We start from the raw sequence: 26,512 nt of genomic DNA, 5'->3' as shown, positions 1-26,512 counted from the left end.
GGATAACATTCTGTGAGTCGGGGCATGGAATGTCAGAAGCTAAAATGTGGTAGGGAAGCTATCTGAATCTAAATATAGTAGGGGTCAGTGAAGTGAAATAGAAAGAAGACAAGGCTTTCTGGTCAGATGAATATAGGGTAATATCAACAGCAGCAAGAAATGTTATAATGGGAGTAGGATTGTTTATGAATAGAAAGTTAGGGTCGAGAGTGTGTTACTATGAACAGTTCAGTGATAGGATAGGTTTCTTCTTACCAGAATTGACAGCAAACCAACACCAACAACGATAAATCAGGTATATATGCCGAAGTCGAAAGCTGAAGATTAAGAAATAGAGAAAGGGTAATACAATATGTAAAGGGAGATGAAAATCAAATAGTCATGGGGGACTGGAATGCAGTTACAAGGGAAGGATTAGAAGAAACAGTTATGGGAGAATATGGGCTTGAGACAAGGAATAAGAGAGAAGAAAGTCTAATTGAGTTCAGTAATAAATTTCAGCTAGTAATAGAGAATACTCTGTTCAAGAATCACAAGAGGAGGTGGCATACTTAGACAAGACCAGGTAATATGGGAAGATTTCAATTATATTACATCATGGACAGAGATTCTGAAATCAGATACTGGATTGTAAGGCAAGATATAGACTCAAATCACAATATAGTAGTGATGAAAAGTAGGCAATACGCAAAGAAGTGGGATGCGAAAGTACTAAGGAATGACGAGATACACTTGAAGTTGTCCAAGATACAGCAATAACGAATAGCTCAGTAGGCAGTACAGTTGAAGGGGAATGAAAATCTCTAAAAAAGGCGATAACAGAAGTTGGAAAGAGAAACATAGGTACAAAGAAGGTAAGTGCAAAGAAACCATGGGTAACAGAAGATATACTTCAGTTGATCAATGAAAGGAGGAAATACAAAAATATTCAAGGAAATTCAGGAATACAGAAGTACAAGTTGCTGAGGAATGAAACAAATATGAAGTGCAGGGAAACTAAGACGAGATGGCTGCATGAAAAATGTGAAGAAATTGAAAGAGAAATGATTGTCACAGGGACTGACTGAGGTTATAGGAAAATCAAAACAACCTTTGGTGAAATTAAAAGCAAGGTTGGTAACATTAAGAGTGCAGTTGGAATTCCACAGTTAAATTCAGGAGGTTACAGTGAAGGGCTCCATGAGAGGGGAAGATTTAACTGATATGATAGAACAAGAAACAGGAATCAGTTTAGAAGAGATTGGAGATCCAGTATTAGAATCAGAATTTAAAAGAGCTTTGGAGGACTTAAGATCAAATAAGGTAGAAGGGATATATAACATTCTATCAGAATTTCTAAAATCATTGGGGGAAGTGGCAACAAAATGACTATTGATGTTGGTGTATAGAATGTATGAGTCAGCGACATTCCATCTGATGTTTGGAAAAATATCATCCACACAAATCCAAAGACTGCAAGAGCTGACAAATGAGAGGACTATCACACAATCAGTTTAATAGCTTATGCATTCAAGTTGCTGACAAGAATAATATACGGAAGAATAGCAAAGAAAATTGATGATGTGTTAGATGATGATCAGTTTGACTTTAGGTAAGGTAAAGGCACCAGAGAGGTAATTCTGACATTTCAGTTGATAATGAAAACAAGACTAATGGAAAATCAAAATAAGTTCATAGGCTTTGTCAACTTGGGAAAAGCATTTGACAGTATAAAATGGTGCAAGATATTCAAAATTCTAAGAAAAATATGGGTAAGCTGGAGGAGAGACATGAAATATACAATATGTACAGGAGCCAAGAGGAAATAATAAGAGTGGACGACCAAGAACGAAGTGCTCGGATTAAAAAGGTTGTAAGATAGGGATGTAGTCTTTCACCCCTGCTAATCAATCTGTACATCGGAGAAGCAATGATGGAAATAAAAGAAAGGTTCAGGAGTGGGATTAAAATTCAATATGAAAGGCTATCAATGATATGAGTCACTGATGACATTGCTATCCTGAGTGAAAGTGAATAAGAATTACATGATCCGCTGAATGGAATGAACAGTCTAATCAGTAGAGAATAAGGATTGAGAGTGAATGAAAGTAAGACAAAAGTATGAAAGTAGCAGAAATGAGAACAGCAAGAAACTTAACGTCAGGATTGACGGTCATGAAGTAGATGCTACCTAGACGCCAATATAACCCATGATGTCGGAGCAAGGAGGACATCAAAAGCAGACTAGCACTGGCAAAAAGAGCATTCCTAGCCAAGAGAAGTCCACTAGTATCAAACATAGGCCTTAATTTGAGGACAAAATTTCTGAGAATGTACATTAAGACCACAGCATTGTATGGTAGTGAAATATGAACTGTGGGAAAACCAGAACAGAAGAGAATTAAAGAGCATTTGAGATGTGGTGCTGCAGATGAATGTTGAAAATTAGGTGACCTGATAAGGTATGGAATGAGGAGGTTGTGTGCAGAATTGGAGAGGAAAGGAATATGTGGAAAACAGCGGTAACGGTCTTGTAATGTTACCAGATGTGATGGTGGAGTCATTATGAGTGGGGCACAACACAATATCTCCAACTCGCAGGTAATGTAAGCCAGCCAACTACTCGATTAAGGCCCAAGTGGCTGCTGCCACAGTCTCATTTCTATCTGCAACCAAACCTATTCAAGTCCATGAGCGACTGAAGTGTTAATGATGACTCTCGCTATGTGTGGTACCATGATACAATTCTGTTGGTGCATTTAATGACATTTGGGGGACATTTATTGCAAATACTTTGGACTGTCCATGTTACAACTGGGCATGCTTGGGATCTGAGAACAGTTACATCTGTCTACGACTATTAACTTCCGCTTTGGCCATCTTTAAGACCATTTGGCCAAGTGATTAAACTCAGCCTTACTTATAAATGGTTCCCATTATAGCAATTTAAATTTTTCTACAGCTGTTTTCATCTGCAGTGCTGGAAAATTCATGGGGTACGTAATACTTATGTACAATGCGTCATTTGTTTTGTACTAGCTCACAAACCCGACATGCCCAGATATTCATTTTGTCAATTTGCTATTAGAAATGAAAACAAAAAATAAACTGTGTTTGTAGTGTCGTACTGAACAATTTCATTTGCAGACATTCATGAAAATATCTTGAAATTATGAAACAGTTTCTGTACACTCGGTGCAGCTGCTTCCTGTGCCTGCACCATGGTTTTGTTAATGTCTTCATGGCAACACCTCCTCATACTTTTTTTCATCATCAGTCTTCTGACTGGTTTGATGTGGCCCGCAACTTTCCTTCTAATAATATTTTGTTACATTCCATCCTGGATTTTCCATTGTTTGATTTAGTTTTATTTTCTTATTTATAGATTTAAAGATTAGTCCCCCATTTGGATCTCCGGGCGGGGACTACTCAAGAGGATGTCGTTATCAGGAGAAAGAAAACTGGCGTTCTACGGATCGGAGCGTGGAATGTCAGATCCCTTAATCGGGCAGGTAGGTTAGAAAATTTAAAAAGGGAAATGGATAGGTTGAAGTTAGATATAGTGGGAATTAGTGAAGTTCGGTGGCAGGAGGAACAAGACTTCTGGTCAGGTGACTACAGGGTTATAAACACAAAATCAAATAGGGGTAATGCAGGAGTAGGTTTAATAATGAATAGGAAAATAGGAATGCGGGTAAGCTACTACAAACAGCATAGTGAACGCATTATTGTGGCCAAGATAGATACGAAGCCCACACCTACTACAGTAGTACAAGTTTATATGCCAACTAGCTCTGCAGATGACGAAGAAATTGAAGAAATGTATGATGAAATAAAAGAAATTATTCAGATTGTGAAGGGAGACGAAAATTTAATAGTCATGGGTGACTGGAATTCGAGTGTAGGAAAAGGGAGAGAAGGAAACATAGTAGGTGAATATGGATTGGGGGACAGAAATGAAAGAGGAAGCCGCCTGGTAGAATTTTGCACAGAGCACAACATAATCATAACTAACACTTGGTTTAAGAATCATGAAAGAAGGTTGTATACATGGAAGAACCCTGGAGATACTAAAAGGTATCAGATAGATTATATAATGGTAAGACAGAGATTTAGGAACCAGGTTTTAAATTGTAAGACATTTCCAGGGGCAGATGTGGACTCTGACCACAATCTATTGGTTATGACCTGTAGATTAAAACTGAAGAAACTGCAAAAAGGTGGGAATTTAAGGAGATGGGACCTGGATAAACTAAAAGAACCAGAGGTTGTACAGAGATTCAGGGAGAGCATAAGGGAGCAATTGACAGGAATGGGGGAAATAAATAAAGTAGAAGAAGAATGGGTAGCTTTGAGGGATGAAGTAGTGAAGGCAGCAGAGGATCAAGTAGGTAAAAAGATGAGGGCTAGTAGAAATCCTTGGGTAACAGAAGAAATATTGAATTTAATTGATGAAAGGAGAAAATATAAAAATGCAGTAAGTGAAACAGGCAAAAAGGAATACAAACGTCTCAAAAATGATATCGACAGGAAGTGCAAAATGGCTAAGCAGGGATGGCTAGAGGACAAATGTAAGGATGTAGAGGCCTATCTTACTAGGGGTAAGATAGATACCGCCTACAGGAAAATTAAAGAGACCTTTGGAGATAAGAGAACGACTTGTATGAATATCAAGAGCTCAGATGGAAACCCAGTTCTAAGCAAAGAAGGGAAAGCAGAAAGGTGGAAGGAGTATATAGAGGGTCTATACAAGGGCGATGTACTTGAGGACAATATTATGGAAATGGAAGAGGATGTAGATGAAGATGAAATGGGAGATACGATACTGCGTGAAGAGTTTGACAGAGCACTGAAAGACCTGAGTCGAAACAAGGCCCCCGGAGTAGACAATATTCCATTGGAACTACTGACAGCCGTGGGAGAGCCAGTCCTGACAAAACTCTACCATCTGGTGAGCAAGATGTATGAAACAGGCGAAATACCCTCAGACTTCAAGAAGAATATAATAATTCCAATCCCAAAGAAAGCAGGTGTTGACAGATGTGAAAATTACCGAACTATCAGCTCCCCCGTACCGTAGGTGCAACCACAACGGAGGGGTATCTGTTGAGAGGCCAGACAAACGTGTGGTTCCTGAAGAGGGGCAGCAGCCTTTTCAGTAGTTGCAAGGGCAACAGTCTGGATGATTGACTGATCTGGCCTTGTAACATTAACCAAAACGGCCTTGCTGTGCTGGTACTGCGAACGGCTGAAAGCAAGGGGAAACTACAGCCGTAATTTCTCCCGAGGACATGCAGCTTTACTGTATGATTAAATGATGATGGCGTCCTCTTGGGTAAAATATTCCGGAGGTAAAATAGTCCCCCATTCGGATCTCCGGGCGGGGACTACTCAAGAGGATGTCGTTATCAGGAGAAAGAAAACTGGCGTTCTACGGATCGGAGCGTGGAATGTCAGATCCCTTAATCGGGCAGGTAGGTTAGAAAATTTAAAAAGGGAAATGGATAGATTGAAGTTAGATATAGTGGGAATTAGTGAAGTTCGGTGGCAGGAGGAACAAGACATCTGGTCAGGTGACTACAGGGTTATAAACACAAAATCAAATAGGGGTAATGCAGGAGTAGGTTTAATAATGAATAGGAAAATAGGAATGCGGGTAAGCTACTACAAACAGCATAGTGAACGCATTATTGTGGCCAAGATAGATACGAAGCCCATGCCTACTACAGTAGTACAAGTTTATATGCCAACTAGCTCTGCAGATGACGAAGAAATTGAAGAAATGTATGATGAAATAGAAGAAATTATTTATTTATTTATTTATTTATTTATTGATTTGTTTAACCTGGCAAGATTAGGGCCATCAGGCCCTCTCTTACATCTAACCAGGCATTCTACTTATTTTACATTCATATGTTTTAGTAGGCATGTTAAACTACATCTAGTACAAAATGTGAAATAAACAATTTGAAAGGTACACCTGGAAAAATACATACATATAGAGTTTATATTCTTAGGTCACAAGTACTGTTATAATTAGACATTATTGAAGAGACAGATTTTAGATAGGAGTGCCGGCAGCACAGAGTATGAGGGAGACTCATGGTGACGGGAGGAGAAGAATAGAGACATGATGAAACATAATTAAGGAAATATAAAGGAAAAGAAGATTGCGTGGCTAATAGAGAAAGATGAAGAGGAAGGCATCTCAGGAGCAAGATAGGAGACGCTAGCTTTGCTATTTGACAGATGAGGGGATTGTCCTTGTACATTAATTTTGTGGAGAACTTAGTGAGGATGATAGTAGGAAATGCTTCAACTTCTTCTTAAAAGCAGCAGGAGATCGAATTTTGCGCAAGGTAAGGGGCAGTTTGTTCCATAGGCGGACAGCGGCAACTGAGAAGGAGTTTGCAAAAGTTTTTGTTTTGTGAGTGGGCACAGTTAGGATACCAAATAAGAGTGACCTCGTGCTTCGATTATGATGACATGACAGGTTTTTAATCTCTGAAGCAAGGTACTGGGGTGCTTGCGCGATGAGGAGTCGGTGGAGTAGACATAGAGTGTGGTAGTCACGCAATTTGTCCGGCCGCAGCCACCCTAGCTCGGAGTATGAAGCACTAACATGATCATATCGGCGAATGTTGCAGGTGTAACGCACACAGGCATTCATGGTTAGCTCTAGCCGTCTTTTGTTTTCACTACTCATGCCTTGTTGAATCACATCACAGTAGTGGAGGTTCGGTAGAACGAGTGCTTGCACGAGCTGGCGTTTCAAGTCCTGTGGAAATATGTTCCGAAACTTTTTGAGAGCATAGAGACAAGCAGACGTCTTTCGGCACACTGCGACTGTATTCTCCGCCCAGTTGAGATGCTCATCCAAAGTTACACCCAAGTTCTTCACTGTTTTCTGATATGGTATTGGAGTACCGTCGAGCAGAATAGGAGGTAGCCGTTCGCGAAAATCTGAACTTATTAATTTCTGATGGGCTATTAAGATTACTTGCGTCTTTTTTGCATTTAGTTTAAGCCCCAGGTTTTTCGCCCATCTCACTACTGAAGACAGATCATCATTCATCTGAGCGATTGCAGTGTTTACATCTTCAGGTCTGACGCTTAGGTAGAGCTGGAGGTCGTCGGCATAGAAATGATATTTACAGGAGGACAGAACCGACGAAATATCGTTGACATATAAAGAAAACAAAAGTGGTCCTAAGACTGATCCTTGTGGCACTCCCGAGGAAACATGTTTCCAGGAAGATTTTTCATTTACGCAGACAACACATTGCTGTCTGTCTTTTAAGTAGCTTTCAAACCATCTCATTGCACTATCAGAGAAATTAAGCTGTTGCATTTTTCTGAGCAATATGTCAAAGTTAACAGTGTCAAAAGCTTTGCTGAAGTCCAGTAGCGTCAATATTGTTGCCTTTCGATTGTCGATGGCATATTTCAGGTCATCAGTTACTTTAATTAGAGCAGTGTTTGTGCTGTGATGTTTACGGAAACCGGATTGAAATTTGTCATATAGGCTGAATTCATGCAAGTGTTCAGTGATTTGGTCATGAACAATATATTCAAGTGCTTTGGAAACAGCAGGCAGTATGCTAATTGGTCGGTAATCACTAGGCAGTTGCGGGTTTTCGATCTTAGGGATGGGTCGAATTAGGCTTCTTTTCCATGCAGTAGGATATATTCCGTTCACGAGGGAAAAATTAAATATGTCAGTTAAGACAGGTACTAAGATATCGGCAACATTCTTAATCATGGTTATACCGATACTGTCGTTGCCTATTGCATCAGAAGAGATTCTCATTATTGCTTTTCTTGCCGTATTTGTTGTTACATGTTTTAGATGGAAGGTATCGTTGTTAGTTATCCTGTTTGGGGATTCTTGTGGACGGTAATTATCAGCTGTGCTGGTATTCAGAGGTGCAGAGAAGAATTCATTTAATTCGTTAGCAGACACATGAAAAGTAGTTTCCGATTTTGCCTTTCCGACCCCCAAGCTACGGAGATTCTTCCATAGAGTCGTGGGCGTCAGATCGCTGCATACAAGGGAGCGAGCGTGCCTGATTTTAGCATTGCGAATGCATTGTTTCACTCTGTTCCGTAGCTTTCTGTATTCTTCGAAACGCTCGGGTTTCGGATGTGCCTTGAAACGCCTGTGGGCAGCATCCCTATTAGTCATCATTTGACGTAATTCAGCTGTCAGCCATGGAGCAGGAGATTTTCTTACACGGATTGTGCGCACAGGTGCATGTTTGTCATAGAGGGCAGTGAGTTTATCACCAAGGTCATTAATTTTGCCGTCGATTGTGGGTTTTCTGATTATTTGATGCCATAGGATTTCTGAGCAATCGGCTGTTAGAGCGTCAAGGTCAATACGTTTCATGTTCCTACAAGTTATGTAACGCGATTTGATCCTTGGGGGCTGCACAGAGTAGGCCAGGAATATTACATCATGTGCTGAGAGGCCAGGGGCCGATGTTTGACCAACATCTCTTACTTTGTCAGTCTGTTTCGTTGCGATTACGTCTATAAGAGTATGACTGTGCGCTGTATGGTGTGTAGGTTGTAATGGAAGAATGTTCATGCTATTGCAACTAAACAGTCTTCTTAGGTTTATTGCGGAGGGAGTGTCTCTTAGCAGGTCTATGTTCAAGTCACCCATTACGATGACATGTTCGTATTGACACTGAAGTGAATGTAATTCCGACTGGAAAGAACTCATTGAGCTTATTTTTGGCGGCTTGTACACGACGCCAGTCAAGAATTTCCGACTTTGTATATTAATTTCAATGAACATGAATTCAGCCTCTTTTTCTTCAGCAGGATTTGACGTACATAAGACTTTCGCTTTGAGATCTGTTCGTATGTACGCGCCGACCCCGCCACCTCGCTTTTTTGATCTGTCTGCCCTAAGAAATGTGTACCCTGGGAGATGAAAAGATGCAGAGGATATGTGTGGTTTCAACCACGTTTCGGATAAGAGGATTACGTGGTAGTTTAGTTGGTTGAAGAGGAGGCTAAGTTCTTCGTAATGCGCAGGTAAAGACTGGACGTTGCAGTGAGCTGCTAAAAGCTCTGACGAGTTCTGCCGAGCTGCCTGGAGTAGGGTGGCAGACTGGTTTGTCCCTTTGTTAGGCACTACCTGCCGCGAGGGGCACTGGCCGCTGCTTCCGCCAAGTGACATACCACAGGGGTGTCCAAGATTTTGCACGCCCTGTTTGTGACACCGCGAGTGCCGAAAGAAAGGCGCCTGCTAAAGATTTCCTGAGGTTGCGGGAGTATAGAAAATGGATTAGTGGTATTCTGTGCAAGGAGAATATGACCAAAATAGTGACGGCTGTGTGTCACTGTGTATCCTCTGTCGTACGAGGAGAAATGTAATTAGCGTATTTGAAACAGCTTAGGGTGGAAATAAGGGAGAAGGGGGTGATTTAAGAGGCCGATGCTGCCAGCAGAGAGAAGTAAGCTTAGTAATTAATAGATTATCGTAGGAAGCTAGAATTAAATTGAAATTTACTAAAGTGATACTGGTAGTGATTATCGTAGGAAGCTACAATTAGATTGAAATTTGCTAAAGTGATACTGATAGTGATTTTTGTTATGAACAATTTAAACCGAAGAGATGGGTGATTAATGAACTAAAGGAGAGACTAATAATTGCAATAGAACTATTTCAGAATCGAAGAGAATAAACTGAGAAAATGAAAAAAGAATTAGCAGTAACTAAAATTAAGTAATGCTTAGAGCTACAGACACAAAAAAATAGTGAAAAGTTAATACAGTTACAAAAACAATTAGTTGAAGGTACAAATATGGGTATAATTAAAAAATTAATACAATTACAAGACTATATCTGAGTATTGGGGCTGTTACAATTGCAAATGGTGTTAAGTTTGCACTTTTGGCTCGAGTAGCTTCACTTAATACTATTCAGTTCTGTCATGTTTGTGACTGTCTTCTTTCCAGCTGCTGTCTTAATGATTACTCTGCCATCCTGAGTCCACACATTCTGAAGACCGAAATGGGATATGGCACTGTTTAAAATCTTTAGCCGTTCATGTGTCAGATCTTCCCTTATTGTAAGCCCTGTCCTTGCTAACTTCTTCTTCTGGGTAAAGATCTCTGCCCTTTTTCGGTACGAAACAAATTTAATTATTATTGGACGAGGTTTGGTGGCACCTGGTAATTTTCGTCCCACCCGATGGCTCCTGTCAATGTCTGCCTTGGTCACTTCAACACCTAATTTTTCACGTGCAACTTGTATAAGCAGGTTGTCCGTGTCTTCTTCCTTATTTTCTACTACTCCAAACAGTCGTAGACTATTTCGCCTTTGGTACTGTTCTAGTTCGTCAGTTGCGGCAGATAGTTTGACTTCCAACTCTCGTGCCTTTTTCTCGTATTCAGACACAGACTTTTTTAGTGCTGTAATTTCGGCAGTATTGGCCTCAACAGTTTCACGCATTTTGGCCAATACTGCTGCCGTTACAGTATCTGATATAGTGCCTGCTATCAGATCGAGATTGTTTTTATCGCGAAGCGCAGCGTTTACCTCAGAGCGGACCAGCTCCGCTATACCGGGAGCCGCGGCCGCACCTTCCGCCAAGAGCGGGCCCGCCGCACCTGCTGCTTCCCCGCTGCTGGACGCGCTGCTGTTCACTCTTCTGTTTACCATTTTCTCGAAAATATTGGCGGAGCACAGAAAAAAAAATAGCACTACTGCACAGAACACTGTTGTTTTCACGATTTCCACTTGTACTAGACAACACCACCTGCGAGAACACCTTCGAATTCAACTAAATTTCGCGAGCCGAACTTAACACGTGCTACACTGCAGCCGCCATGACACAATATTCAGATTGTGAAGGGAGACAAAAATTTAATAGTCATGGGTGACTGGAATTCGAGTGTAGGAAAAGGGAGAGAAGGAAACATAGTAGGTGAATATGGATTGGGGGACAGAAATGAAAGAGGAAGCCGCCTGGTAGAATTTTGCACAGAGCACAACATAATCATAACTAACACATGGTTTAAGAATAATGAAAGAAGGTTGTATACATGGAAGAACCCTGGAGATACTAAAAGGTATCAGATAGATTATATAATGGTAAGACAGAGATTTAGGAACCAGGTTTTAAATTGTAAGACATTTCCAGGGGCAGATGTGGACTCTGACCACAATCTATTGGTTATGACCTGTAGATTAAAACTGAAGAAACTGCAAAAAGGTGGGAATTTAAGGAGATGGGACCTGGATAAACTAAAAGAACCAGAGGTTGTACAGAGATTCAGGGAGAGCATAAGGGAGCAATTGACAAGAATGGGGGAAATAAATACAGTAGAAGAAGAATGGGTAGCTTTGAGGGATGAAGTAGTGAAGGCAGCAGAGGATCAAGTAGGTAAAAAGACGAGGACTAGTAGAAATCCTTGGGTAACAGAAGAAATATTGAATTTAATTGATGAAAGGAGAAAATATAAAAATGCAGTAAGTGAAACAGGCAAAAAGGAATACAAACGTCTCAAAAATGAGATCGACAGGAAGTGCAAAATGGCTAAGCAGTGATGGCTAGAGGACAAATGTAAGGATGTAGAGGCCTATCTCACTAGGGGTAAGATAGATACCGCCTACAGGAAAATTAAAGAGACCTTTGGAGATAAGAGAACGACTTGTATGAATATCAAGAGCTCAGATGGAAATCCAGTTCTAAGCAAAGAAGGGAAAGCAGAAAGGTGGAAGGAGTATATAGAGGGTCTATACAAGGGCGATGTACTTGAGGACAATATTATGGAAATGGAAGAGGATGTAGATGAAGATGAAATGGGAGATATGATACTGCGTGAAGAGTTTGACAGAGCACTGAAAGACCTGAGTCGAAACAAGGCCCCCGGAGTAGACAATATTCCATTGGAACTACTGACGGCCGTGGGAGAGCCAGTCCTGACAAAACTCTACCATCTGGTGAGCAAGATGTATGAAACAGGTGAAATACCCACAGACTTCAAGAAGAATATAATAATTCCAATCCCAAAGAAAGCAGGTGTTGACAGATGTGAAAATTACCGAACTATCAGCTTAATAAGTCACAGCTGCAAAATACTAACACGAATTCTTTACAGACGAATGGAAAAACTAGTAGAAGCCAACCTCGGGGAAGATCAGTTTGGATTCCCTAGAAACACTGGAACACGTGAGGCAATACTGACCTTACGACTTATCTTAGAAGAAAGATTAAGGAAAGGCAAACCTACGTTTCTAGCATTTGTAGACTTAGAGAAAGCTTTTGACAATGTTGACTGGAATACTCTCTTTCAAATTCTAAAGGTGGCAGGGATAAAATACAGGGAGCGAAAGGCTATTTACAATTTGTACAGAAACCAGATGGCAGTTATAAGAGTCGAGGGACATGAAAGGGAAGCAGTGGTTGGGAAGGGAGTAAGACAGGGTTGTAGCCTCTCCCCGATGTTGTTCAATCTGTATATTGAGCAAGCAGTAAAGGAAACAAAAGAAAAATTTGGAGTAGGTATTAAAATTCATGGAGTAGAAATAAAAACTTTGAGGTTCGCCGATGACATTGTAATTCTGTCAGAGACAGCAAAGGACTTGGAAGAGCAGTTGAATGGAATGGACAGTGTCTTGAAAGGAGGATATAAGATGAACATCAACAAAAGCAAAACAAGGATAATGGAATGTAGTCTAATTAAGTCGGGTGATGCTGAGGGAATTAGATTAGGAAATGAGGCATTTAAAGTAGTAAAGGAGTTTTGCTATTTGGGGAGCAAAATAACTGATGATGGTCGAAGTAGAGAGGATTTAAAATGTAGGCTGGCAATGGCAAGGAAAGCGTTTCTGAAGAAGAGAAATTTGTTAACATCCAGTATTGATTTAAGTGTCAGGAAGTCATTTCTGAAAGTATTCGTATGGAGTGTAGCCATGTATGGAAGTGAAACATGGACGATAACTAGTTTGGACAAGAAGAGAATAGAAGCTTTCGAAATGTGGTGCTACAGAAGAATGCTGAAGATTAGATGGGTAGATCACATAACTAATGAGGAAGTATTGAATAGGATTGGGGAGAAGAGAAGTTTGTGGCACAACTTGACCAGAAGAAGGGATCGGTTGGTAGGACATGTTCTGAGGCATCAAGGGATCACCAATTTAGTATTGGAGGGGAGCGTGGAGGGTAAAAATCGTAGAGGGAGACCAAGAGATGAATACACTAAGCAGATTCAGAAGGATGTAGGTTGCAGTAGGTACTGGGAGATGAAAAAGCTTGCACAGGATAGAGTAGCATGGAGAGCTGCATCAAACCAGTCTCAGGACTGAAGACCACAACAACAACAACAACAACATCAGCTTAATAAGTCACAGCTGCAAAATACTAACACGAATTCTTTACAGACGAATGGAAAAACTAGTAGAAGCCAACCTCGGGGAAGATCAGTTTGGATTCCGTAGAAACACTGGAACACGTGAGGCAATACTGACCTTACGACTTATCTTAGAAGAAAGATTAAGGAAAGGCAAACCTACGTTTCTAGCATTTGTAGACTTAGAGAAAGCTTTTGACAACGTTAACTGGAATACTCTCTTTCAAATTCTAAAGGTGGCAGGGGTAAAATACAGGGAGCGAAAGGCTCTTTACAATTTGTACAGAAACCAGATGGCAGTTATAAGAGTCGAGGGACATGAAAGGGAAGCAGTGGTTGGGAAGGGAGTAAGACAGGGTTGTAGCCTGTCCCCGATGTTGTTCAATCTGTATATTGAGCAAGCAGTAAAGGAAACAAAAGAAAAATTCGGAGTGGGTATTAAAATTCATGGAGAAGAAATAAAAACTTTGAGGTTCGCCGATGACATTGTAATTCTGTCAGAGACAGCAAAGGACTTGGAAGAGCAGTTGAATGGAATGGACAGTGTCTTGAAAGGAGGATATAAGATGAACATCAACAAAAGCAAAACAAGGATAATGGTATGTAGTCTAATTAAGTCGGGTGATGCTGAGGGAATTAGATTAGGAAATGAGGCACTTAAAGTAGTAAAGGAGTTTTGCTATTTGGGGAGCAAAATAACTGATGATGGTCGAAGTAGAGAGGATATAAAATGTAGGCTGGCAATGGCGAGGAAAGCGTTTCTGAAGAAGAGAAATTTGTTAACATCCAGTATTGATTTAAGTGTCAGGAAGTCATTTCTGAAAGTATTCGTATGGAGTGTAGCCATGTATGGAAGTGAAACATGGACGATAAATAGTTTGGACAAGAAGAGAATAGAAGCTTTCGAAATGTGGTGCTACAGAAGAATGCTGAAGATAAGATGGGTAGATCACATAACTAATGAGGAAGTATTGAATAGGATTGGGGAGAAGAGAAGTTTGTGGCACAACTTGACCAGAAGAAGGGATCGGTTGGTGGGACATGTTCTGAGGCATCAAGGGATCACCAATTTAGTATTGGAGGGCAGCGTGGAGGGTAAAAATCGTAGGGGGAGACCAAGAGATGAATACACTAAGCAGATTCAGAAGGATGTAGGTTGCAGTAAGTACTGGGAGATGAAAAAGCTTGCACAGGATAGAGTAGCATGGAGAGCTGCATCAAACCAGTCTCAGGACTGAAGACCACAACAACAACAACAGATTTAAAGATGGGTGTAGATCACAGCTGAAACTGATCATTGTAAAAATAAAACCGCTGATTGATAGCAAGCATAGTAAAAAAAGAAAATAGGACACCCAGATTGTGATTTTTGTAAAGTTATTAATGCAAATGCCTGGATGTTTGGAAAAGAACACAGCTGATTTCCTTCCCCACCCTTTTGAGACTGTTTTCTGTCTCTAATGACATTATCACCAACAAGGTGTTACACCCCTTCTCTTCCTCTGAGAAGAGGGAACTTTTTTTTTTTTAGAAAGCTAGGAGTGTTGTCTTCTGTTTTAAACATTTCTGTTGGTAGATTTAGGAATCTCACCTCTTGAAGGTATGTACGGGGTCAGCATTTCTATATCATTGTGTTGCAGATAGTTAGCAAATAACATATGAGTGTTCTTAAGTATGTCTAATCTGCAACATGAAACTGTAGTTGAAAAGATTTTCTTATTCAGACTACATACTGGGTGCCCGCAAACACTGACAGATGCAAAATGTCACATCATTAGTAGCTTTTGGAAAAATAAGTTAACTTTTATAGCTTACAGATGGAAAGTTTTGTATAAAATGAAACTTCACAGAGACTGAATAGGATAGTTGGCCATGAATGAAGAGGGACAGGGTCATATATTTTGGTTTCAAGGAGAAAGTAATCTTTGTCATGCAGATGGCAAATTTTACCCTGTAGTCCTACAGGAAACACATGAAATATGGGGTATTGTATTCCGTTGCTAAATAATTGACTCCTTTCAAGAAAATTTTACAGTTGTACATATTTAATTATTTCTTATAAAAAACATTGTCTAACATAGACTGGTTGTTTGTATTCTTTTGCAAAGATATTTTGTGTCTTTGTTTCAGAAATTGATACAAAATTCAGGAGAAGTAAAAATGATTGGTATTCCATTGACAGATGAAAATGGCTCCATAAGCACAGTAAGGCTGCCAGAAGTTTCTGCTACAAGAGGTGAAAGGATGATAGAAAACATTGAGCATAGTCATGTTGTTCATGCCCCCATAGCTGTTTCCAGTGAAGGGAAAGGAAACATAGAATTTAGTGGGGACATATGTTCCAAACAAGTTAATCCAAATCTTTTGGCAGCAAAACCTCATTTAGGAAATGTTATTTCCCTCAATGAAATCGCAAAACCTGAAGACAGGTGAGTTTTTTTCTTATACTACAATATCTGCACTAAATTGTTTATCAACATTGTAGATGAAAGAGCATTTTTGTTTCACAGACTGCTTCTCTTGGGAGGATACATAGGTGTTCTTGACCACATGGAATATATGAATGTGACACCTAATATAAAGACATTCACATTATTGTTAGACTGTACTCCACAGACACTTACAGCAGAACATGTAAGTAAAAATCTGGAACTGGCCTTCTGACTGAATTGTTTGCAGCAAAATAGGGATACAGGAAGCTTTTACCTGACAGGTGGCAGCAGACTGACAGCTGTTCAGTAGCTTACTCATTCACTACCATTTGTACTCAATATTTTTGTGGTGAAGAAAATGGGAGAGGAATTAGTTGGAGAAAATTAAATTTTAGGATGACTGGAAAGTAACTGAATATTTCTGCTCATTGAAGGCACAGTAAGAGAGGTAAATTTCTAATGAGATACAAGAAATGGATAAAATTACAAAATCCAAAGCGTTAGCAGTGGCAGAGGGTTCAGTTAACAAGTCAAAGATAAAGGGAGATGTGAACAAGGGAAGCTAGCTATTGGAGGATGGAAAAAGGAATGCAGGGTTCACCAGAAGAAGGTAGTAGAAACAAAGAGGTGTGGGGAAAAGAAAAAAATGGTTCAAATGGCTCTGAGCACTATGGGACTCAACTGCTGTGGTTATCAGTCCCCTAGAACTTAGAACTACTTAAACCTAACTAACCTAAGGACATCACACATATCCATGCCCGAGGCAGGATTCGAACCTGCGACCGTAGCAGTCGCACGGTTCCGGACTGCGCGCCTATAACCGCGAGACCACCGCAGCCGGCTGGGAAAAAGAAGACTAGCTATCTTACTTGAAGCCAAATGACTGATAGAAATCAGGTATGTGCTGCAGAAAAAAGTTCCAAATGATAATGTGAACAAATGTTTTTCATAATGGGATTAAGGTTCAAGCCCTCCAAGGAGATTGCCAGTAACACTTTTACACTTTAATTTTTTATGTGACATCATTTTTTCTTTGTTGGCTATAATTATTAGACAAAAGTGTATTTGTTGAACACAGTCAGTTGATTTTGGCATTTATGATCAGTGATCTTTTCGTACAGTTAACTCAGATAACTCAACATAAAGTTCAGATGACATCTTCATCTGTTCACACATGTTCTGAAATTAAAGTAGCAGTTTGCCAGATATACACACAATAAAATACAAGTTAACAGAAAATTAACATGACACAACTTCTCATATAGGTCCACTGGAATTACATTATTAAAACATAATGTTTTCATGAAGTAGACTTTCTGTGAGTCTATATTATACGCTACCTGTGTAACGGCTGTAAAGAGTGTGGTGGCCCTGCAGTTAAGTCATTTGCTTCATCTCCACTTTCAGAAAGGGTGTTACTACAATATACACCATTTGTATTTGCCTCCTTTTTATACTTATGAGGGCCGCTTTTTTTTTTCAACTTCCGATCGCTTAGTATAGGAGCTATGTGAGTGGCAAAAAGTGGACATGCACTGTAGGCTACTGCGCAACTCTCACACTACACACTTCGCCACTGCTGACCTCAAGGCATCAGTCTGCATTGCACTGCAGCCACATAAACATGGCTGCCGTCATTGTTGCTCCCACCAAGTCTGAATTACGAAGTGTAATTCAGCTACTGCAAGTAGAAGGGAATAGTGCAGCAGAAATTCATCGGAGAATGAGCTGAATGTATGGTGATAACTTTGTGACTGATGATGTTGTGCAAGAATGGGCGAAATGACGTGTGTGATGAAGGGGGCCAAGGACGCAAGTCTGTCGTTACTGCCGACCTTGTTGAACAAGTTGACAGAATGGTTAGAAAAAATCGTAGGTTCACCATAACTACTTTGTGTATGGAAATTCTGGAAGTTTCAAGATCTGTCATACACTCTATCGTTGTTAAACATTTAGGCTAGCTACATAAAACTTTGTGCCCACAAAAGTCACCAAGTGGCATCAGCTTTGAATTTCCTCGACAATTATCATGATGCATTAGAGATCTTTTGGAAATCAGTTGCTACTGGATATGAAACTTGGATCCAATACGACACACCGGAAACAAAATGACAGTCACAACAATGGATGCATCCAAATTCACCAACCAAAGAAAAAAACTTCAAACAAACATTCAACAACAGAAAGGTTATGGCTACCGTGTTTTGGGACCAAAAATGTGTGTTGCTTGTAGAGTTTATGCAGCCCGGAACCACTGTCATTGCTGCTTTACGACGTGTGTGGAGAGCCATTCAAAACAAACGAAGAGGAATGCTGACTTCAGGAATTGTGTTGATCCATGACAATGCTCATCCACCCAATGCTGGCACAACCGAACAGCTCCTTGAACAATTTCAATGCGACATTTTTGATCACCCACCATACAGTCCTGACCTGGCACCCAACGACTTTCACATTTTCCCTGAGCTGAAGGCAGGAGGGCAGCACTTGAAAACCAGTGAAGATCTACAAAACGTCAGTGCTCATTTGAATTCATTGGCAACATTTTTTGAAGAGGGTATTACAAAGCTTATCCACAGGTATGATAAATGTCTCAGTCATTTGGGTGATTAGGTTGAAAAGTAACCATTAGTGTACAAAACTTTTGGTAAGAAAATAATTGTTTTCTGTGAACTTGCCTTTTATTTATAGCCTATCGGAGTTTTTTTTAAAAAAATGGCCTTCATAGTATGCCTCATGTCAATTTTAGAAGTTGTTCATTAGATTTCATAGCAGAACTGTCTTGAATCTTCTGTCGCAAAAGGGAATTTGAGTTGTATCATACTTTGGGCTCTATCTATTAATGCCTCTCTCTCTCTCTCTCTCTCTCTCTCTTTCTTTTTCTAGGCAGCCTGCTCATGAACATCTACACATCACATACAAATTATGACCATCCCACTATCAGAAATAAGCAAAACTCAAAACAGATATGTATAGTTGGAAACTAAACATTTAAGTGCTCTACATTTACAAGCAAACACTGTCTTATTAATGATTTTCAGGAATGTCATACTAAATTGGCAATAAGAATATATATTTTGTACAATTGCGGAAATCATGATTTTTTTACTGCTATGGTTAAAGTGCAGTTATGGTGTTGGTGGTTTCTGCATCACGCTTAGATGTTGGTAAGATTGCGGTGATGAGACGGCCAATTGTGAGTCATATGCAGTTAGCAAATGAAAATATTGTTCTTCATTTCTTTTGATTCGTGTATGAAGCTAAGTTATATTTAATTTTTGTTGTGATGTCATAGAGTTTTTTACCTTTCTACATTTTGTAAATAAAGTTAGCTAATAATTTCGTTTGTCTCATAGGAATTTAGGATTTATATTATTTGCAGTTAGCACATATTTTAGATGTTTATATATTCTGTGGCTCATTCTGATGTTGTGATAGTCTGCAGCATCTGAATTAATTTCTTTTTTTCTAAGCAAAATATTGTAGCTTAATAGAGTTGTGTTTAATGTCTGTCAACATGGAAGGTTTCCAGATAATGTACACAAAATTGGTTATTATGGATTATAAGGTTGACAAGTTATTCATGCATATGTCAGTGTGGTGTTTAATTGTGGGCCTACTTTAAGAATTTTTTGATTGATGATAACTCATATTGAGTCAGTGTAATTGCAAGGTGAAGTCATATAATGATGTGCGGATGCAGAAAGAATATGCCAAAAAAGTTCTTCTGAAATGTTCCTCATTAGTAGAAAGGATTTTTCTGTGATATTCGGTGGTGTTGTTGAAAAGAAGGTTCACATATCTCTCTTCTCTGTATACATGGACACAGTTGGTTTTCTGCTAGTTGCCTGTCAAATGGTGATGTTTTGAAGCTGATATTTATGTGGGTCAGCATGTGTCCCAATACTTTCATGGCCTCAGAGCTACATTTGGTGAAACGCAAAAGAACAAAACATTTTCGTCTCAGGATTCAGAAGAAGGATGTATTGCCAGCAAGCACTATTGTTTCTGTTTTTCTTCGCACAACTGTCTTGAAGGTTTCGTTGATCTGTCCATGAACCATAGCGTCCACTTTAAAGACCCAGGGACAGGTGCACACACCAACAGCCCCGGGGGTAGATGATAGCCTTGGGAGGGCAAGCCATGACAAAACTCTTCCATCTGGTGTCCAAGATGTATGAGACAGGCGAACTACCCTTGAAGAATTTAATAATTCCTGTTCCAAAGAAAGCAGTTGCTGACAGGTGTGAAAATTACCAAACTATCAGTGTAATAAGTCATGACCGCAAAATATTAATATGAATCCTTTACAGAAGAAGGGAGAACTGGTAGAAGCTGACTTCGGGGAAGATCAGTTTGAATTCCATAGAAATGTAGGAATATGTGAGGCAATACTAATTGTACGACTTATCTTAGAAAATAGGTTAAGGAAAGACAAACCTACATTTATAGCATTTGTAGACTTAGACAAACCTTTTGACAATGTTGACTGGAATACTCTCTTTGAAATTCTAAAGGTAGCAAGGATAAAATAAAGGTAGTGAAAGGCTATTTACAACTTGTACAGAAACCAGATGGCAGTTATACAAGTCAAGGGACATGAAAGAGAAATAGTGGTTGAGACAGGGTTGCTGCCTATCCCCAATGTTGTTCAATCTGTACATTGAAAAAGCAGTAAAAGAAACAAAAAAAATGGAAAAAGAATTAAAGTTCAGGGAGAAGAAATAAAAACATTAAGGTTTGTCGATGATTGTAATTCTGTCAGAGACAGCAAATGACTTGGAAGAGCGGTTGAACAGGATGGACAGTGTCTTGAAAGCAGAATATAAGGTGAACATCAACAAAAGCAAAATCATGATAATGGAATGTAGCCAAATTAAATAAGGGAAGAAACGAGACACTTGAAGTAGTAGATGGACTTTGGTGTTGCAGCAGCAAAATAACCAATGATGGCCCTAGTAGAGAGGATGTAAAATGTAGACTGGCAATGACAAGAAAAACATTTCTGAAGAAGAGAAGTTTGTTAACACTGAATGTAGATTTAATGTAAGGAGTCTTTTTGGAAGGTATTTGTATAGAGTGTCATCATGTATGGAATTGAAACATGGATGATAAGCAATTTAAAGAAAAATAGCCTAGAAGCTTTCGATTTGTGGTACTACTGAAGAATGTTGAAGATTAGGTGAGGAGGTACTGAATAGAATTGGGAAGAAGAGGAATTTGTGGCACAACTTGACCAAAAGAAGGGATTAGTTGATAGGATACATTCTGAGGCATTAAGGGATCACCAGTTTGCTTTTGGTGGGAAGTGTGGGGGGAGGAGGGGGGGGGGGGGGGAATTGTAGATGGGGACCAAGAGATGAATACAGTAAGCAAATTCAGAAGGATGTAGGTTGCAGTAGTTATTCAGAGATTAAGAGGTTCGCATAGGATAGAGTAGCATGGAGAGTTGCATCAAACCAGTCTTTGGACTGAAGACCACAACAACAACAATTGTAATTTACAAAAATGTCATTAGCCCACAACCTAATTGTGTAGGTACAAGTAGATTGCAATTTCTTATTATTATGTTACGATGTCAGAGACTGTGGTTTGGCTGAAACTCTACTGCACAGCTTGCTTAAAAAAAAATGCTTCGTCATTTACTAAGAATATATGATGATTTTCGAGGTTATAGTTAGGAACTAATAAGACTGAAACGAACAGCAGTTATATTCATACCAAACAGCACTTCTAGTATCCATTGCATTTTTGTTGCTGAAAGCATGATCAAAATGCAGCTTTGTTTACAGTGGGAAATAAATGAAAAACTAAAACCTTAATGCCTACCTCCATTTTGCTCATCACTGACTGTCTTCATTTCCCAGAACCCATTGTGATGGTTATCAACATGTACATGTCAGGTAAAATCCGCTGGCATCATATCTGCACTTAACCATTCTTATTATCTGTAAATTTATGTTTTTATTGTTACCTTTCCTATAGTGTTTTATTGTTATCTAGGTTGCATTGATTACCTTAGCTGTGTATTATTTACTTTGTCCAAACTATGACAATTTCAGTAGCTTTATGGTGGTCAAAGACAGATGACTAAATCAGGAAAAGAAAATAAAGTTGATGTAAAGGGTTAACACGTTGGTTACTATAGTTGAGTTGATGTAAGGTGATCCCTGACAATTGCAGTGGGCTGGACAGAGCAGCTTCACATGCTTCCAATAGCATAATGTGATTTTGTTGTGCCTATGGCAGTTCCTCATTGTTCTCACAGCTGTATAGATGGCTATTATTTACACCTGCAGCCATTTGTGCTTCACAGTTGAAAGCTGACAATAGTGCTGCTAGCTGTTAGGGATCTTCTTAAGCTGTCTCGACTATAGCAAGTATTGGCATTGTTATTTATCAAAGTTTCTTTGCAGGAGCTGATGTCTACCATGAAAAAAAGTGGTATTAAACCGGACATTGATTTCTACAATATGTTAATAAGAAGAAGAAATGTGAGAGCTGACTATAAAGCTGGAAAAGTAAGTTTCCCCATAGCTCGATGATACCCTCATGAGCAATTGTATTAGAGATGGCGTCTGTGCTGGAGAGAGAGCACTGCTGTTGACATGGTGAATGGCACAGTTTGAAAATGGGATGTTGTCAGATCTTATATTGGCTGTCAACATGACTGTGAAATGCAGGATGAGCAATATACTTAATATCTGCCCACTTGATCATGGCCAGGTAGTGAGTCTCACTCCAGTGCTGAGGTTGTACAGGTTTTCACATGTCACTGTGTCAGCATTATCACAAGCAACTTGATTCAAGGAAAACTTGCAGCGTCATAGTTAACTGCTGTAGTTCCACTAATTCCAGTTTAGATGTTCTTCATCATAAACCGTTAAAATAAACTCATTTCTCTGCCAATCTGCCATGCCAATAGTGGTTGCATGCTACAATTTGATCTACCTGTCCTCTCATTGTCTCATTATAAAATATCTAATTAGCCGTACACACACAGAACAACCTGCTTATTTATCATGTATAGATTTGTATGTTTGTTTTATAGCCTACCATTAAGATTGGTAAACACAGCAACAATTAAATGTTTCCAGCTGGATTAAATGTTACAGTATGTAAATTAAGGTCGAAAGGAAGATTATAGTTTAAAATCCCATCAACAACAGGGTCATTAGAGATGGTGCACCTTTTAGTATTGGGGAAATATGGGGAAGAAATCACACATCTGTCCTTTCAAAGAAACCGTCCTGTTACCTTAAGCAATTTATGGAAAGCACAGGAAACTTATATATGGATGGGCGGACAGAAATATGAGCTGATTTACTCCAGAATGAGAGTTCAGATTGTTTTGGAGCCATTTATTATTGTTGCTGCATTGTATTGCATCTCCCTCATTTGAATCGTCAGTGAACTATGTTAGTATTGCCTCTTTTCATAATTACAATTCTATTTTATCTTTGTGGGTCGTTTCTTGCTAAAATTTATTAGTTTTTTACTTGACAGTAGGAAATGACTTGCAGGAGATCTAAAACAGAGCAGTTGTGTGTTGGATTTTGATGTCCTCCACACCACCTCTTTAATTTAATGAATAATAGGCTCATGGTAATGACTAGGTCACTTGCCACACTGCATTCTAACCCAGAAAAGTACAACACTTCAGTGTTGATAAATTTCAGTTTATACACATTACTACCCAACTTTGGAACACTTGTGTCTACATAGGAGATAATGGCTTTTTGTAATTCAAAAGCAACTCCATTTTAGCAGCATTACTTCATCACAATCATCGTCAGCAGCTGTTGCTGCTGTCCAATGTCTGTTCCTGAATAAAGGTCTCCTCTAGACATTTCCACACCATTACAGTCTTCAGCTGTAAGCATCTGTACCCATCTTACATTAAATCATCGTTGTGATCTTCTGCTATCTCTTAGAATCCAGCAGAGAACTTCCTTGGTTCCTCTTGCAACCCCTCCCCCCCCCCCCCTTCCAGCTTGCTTTTTCTGTGATATGACTTCATTAGATTCTTATTTAAGCTAGGATTCCACTGCTCTAACCACTGGTACTTTTTATGTTTGTTCTTTTGACTTGTGTCAAACCCTAAGTGGCATACCAACAATCCTGTCAGCCTCCCCGACTGATTTAGTTCTTTACTCCTAATTTTTTTGATACATTTAAGTGTCTTTTCATTTTTCTGTCTTTGCATGTTCATTGCCTCTATTGTGTTTCTCAGCAGGTGTCTCTGAAACAAGACTGAAAGGATGAAAAAATAAGATCAAATAAAAAAAAGAATACAGGAATCAAAGCGTGACAAAGGATTAAAAATAAAAAGATTATATCACGTGATAAGATTTCAACTCAAGATCTTTTGCATGCCCAGACTGTATCTTAACCACTATGCTATGCTGCCACTTAACATCAGAGCATTTTATTTATTCCTCTTCAGAACCAGTTGCAGCAATGATTTGCTTCCTTCAAAAAGTTTGGCCTCATGCAGTCTTGCGTGAAGCTGATCTACTGTAGACTGATGTCTGTGATGACAATAATTGAATGTGTGATGCTGAATCGTGTCCTGTGTGAAAGGATCCAGTTGTGATGTATATATTCTTAGCTACGTTTACATAAGTTCAGTCTGTTTCTTATTGTCGCGGGACTGTAACTGCACACTTTGTTGAAACTTTAGTCCAGAAGTTTCTCAGTATTTATGGATCCTAGCCAAAGTGGTAATACACACTCACTGATCCATTCCATAGTTCTGTTACAGCTTGAGAGTTGTCTGTATAGTAATATCCACTTCTGAGACCAGCTAGTTCCTGTGCCAAATTGCAATCCTATTTTCCATAGGCAGTTCGTCATAATTTTTGGCAAAAATCTTATACATTATAAAGAGAAGTTTTTCATGTCTTGCCTGTCACCTTTTGTGTCAAGTAGAACAAGTTCCAGTTATCTAGACATTCAGTAAATCATTTTGCAAGTACTGTTTGTTTAACCTGTCTTCTAGCATTAATTACTGGGCATTGAAACACCATCTCCAAGTGCCCTTGAATCATAATTCAGATGGCTTATACAACTCAAACCTGGCATTACTTCAAGAATTTCTTTTTTAATTGTCAACAATATAGAAGCGATAGATTGCTAGGGCACTGAGTCACAAGACAGGCACAATGGAACAGAAGGCTAGAGATGTTTTAAGCTTTCGGACAAGGTCCTCCTTCCAAAGTAGAAAACTCACGCTCATTCACGCAAGAACAATTCACACACAAATGGCCACTGTCTCCGGACACTAAGGCCCAACTCCAACTGCATCTGACATGAGCAGCATTATGGTTAGGGTGGTGGTGTGGGTGAAGGACGACATGAGGTGGGGAGGAGGAAGAGTAGCAGAGTAGGGATAGGGAAAGATGCTAATGCTGCCTGTGGGAGCTTGCAGGGATGTGGCGGAGACAAAGTAGGGCTGCAAGAAGAGGAAAGGTGTACTTAGGATTGTTGACAGGATAGAATGCATGAGTAGGGAAGGGGATAGGTGGGTGGAGGACAGGAATTGTGAAGGTTGAGGCCAGGAGGATTATGGGAATGTGGGATATGTTGCAAAGCGAGTTCCCACATGTTCAAGCAACTGGATAGTCCAGCTGTCTCTTGACCACAGTTTGGTGGCAGAATACAACTGTGGGAGGGCTGGGGAGGATAGAGAATTTCTTATCAGTGTTATAAATATGTTCATTATTTTGTGCCAAAAATAGAAAAGCTTGGATCAGTAGACAGAAACTGGTAACATTTGAAATGTGGTGTTACAAAAGGTTCACATCTTTAAGCAGAACCCTCGATTACTCACGGTATATCCAGATGGGCCTAGGCTCAACACGGCACACCAAAATGTCTGTCCCCTCAAAATCCTGTGAATCTTAATATAATTATGAATTATTACATTATTGTTGTATTATTATTATAAAACAGGAATATACTCATTCATTTATTAACAAATCTTTAACTTTCATTCTCTGTAGAAAATAGAAATTTCTGATATGAATTTTAAAGTAAATAACACTACTTGTACATTTAGCTAAGCTGCTCGCAGGTGGTTGATTTGTTGACAAAGCAAGCCTCATTTCTTCATTGGTGGATTTGAGTCTCATTCTCTGTGACATTTTAATTTTAATTAATGTTGAGAAGCCCAGTTCACCAAATATGTAGTTCAAAGTGGTAATAGCACATTAATTGTCATACCAGAGATAGCTGGGTATTCACAGCTTATTGATAACCAAGATGTATCCAAAGCCACTTTGAAAAATTTTGATTTCAATATGCTGTCTGCTTTCAGATCTGCTAGTTCCCCTTGCAAGCCTAAACCTAAATTATTTGGGAGATATTTGAAATCAACAAATAAATCACAATCTCATTCTAAATCTTCAACACTCTCTCCAAAGTACTTTTTGAAATTCTGCTGCAAGAATACTGAATGTTTTTTAATTAAGTCCGTCGTCACCTTTCATCATCAGTAAGAGTCATACAGTTGGGAACAACTCACACAATCCATTTTCAGCTGTCTGTATCCACAAATTTAACAAATACTTGAATATTATCCATACTAATCAGAATATTTTTGTTTCTGTTTTGCATTTTTCTGTTTTATTCATTCAAGTGTGTAAGAACATCAGAAAGATATGCCAGCTTAGATACCCATTCATCATCTGCAAATAAATCCACATACTTATGTCACTCAGTAGTAAAAG

The 26,512-nt window shown here is 39.3% G+C and overlaps 1 protein-coding gene across 1 annotated transcript in view; it reads left to right on the top strand.

Moving 5' to 3' along the window:
• The window catches only part of LOC126475233 (pentatricopeptide repeat-containing protein 1, mitochondrial), an 80,472-nt gene that overhangs the window by 42,423 nt on the left and 11,537 nt on the right, over window positions 1-26,512 (top strand). Inside the window, exons 6-8 of the mRNA XM_050102910.1 lie at window positions 15,481-15,779; window positions 15,861-15,984; window positions 22,199-22,303. Of these exons, the coding sequence (XP_049958867.1) occupies window positions 15,481-15,779; window positions 15,861-15,984; window positions 22,199-22,303 (528 nt within the window). The remainder of the gene's footprint in view (window positions 1-15,480; window positions 15,780-15,860; window positions 15,985-22,198; window positions 22,304-26,512) is intronic.

Source organism: Schistocerca serialis, chromosome 4 (genome assembly GCF_023864345.2).
Source record: "Schistocerca serialis cubense isolate TAMUIC-IGC-003099 chromosome 4, iqSchSeri2.2, whole genome shotgun sequence".
Lineage (NCBI taxonomy): Eukaryota > Metazoa > Arthropoda > Insecta > Orthoptera > Acrididae > Schistocerca > Schistocerca serialis.
Note: the sequence above shows the minus strand (reverse complement) of the source record. Positions and strands in the feature narration are given on the sequence as shown.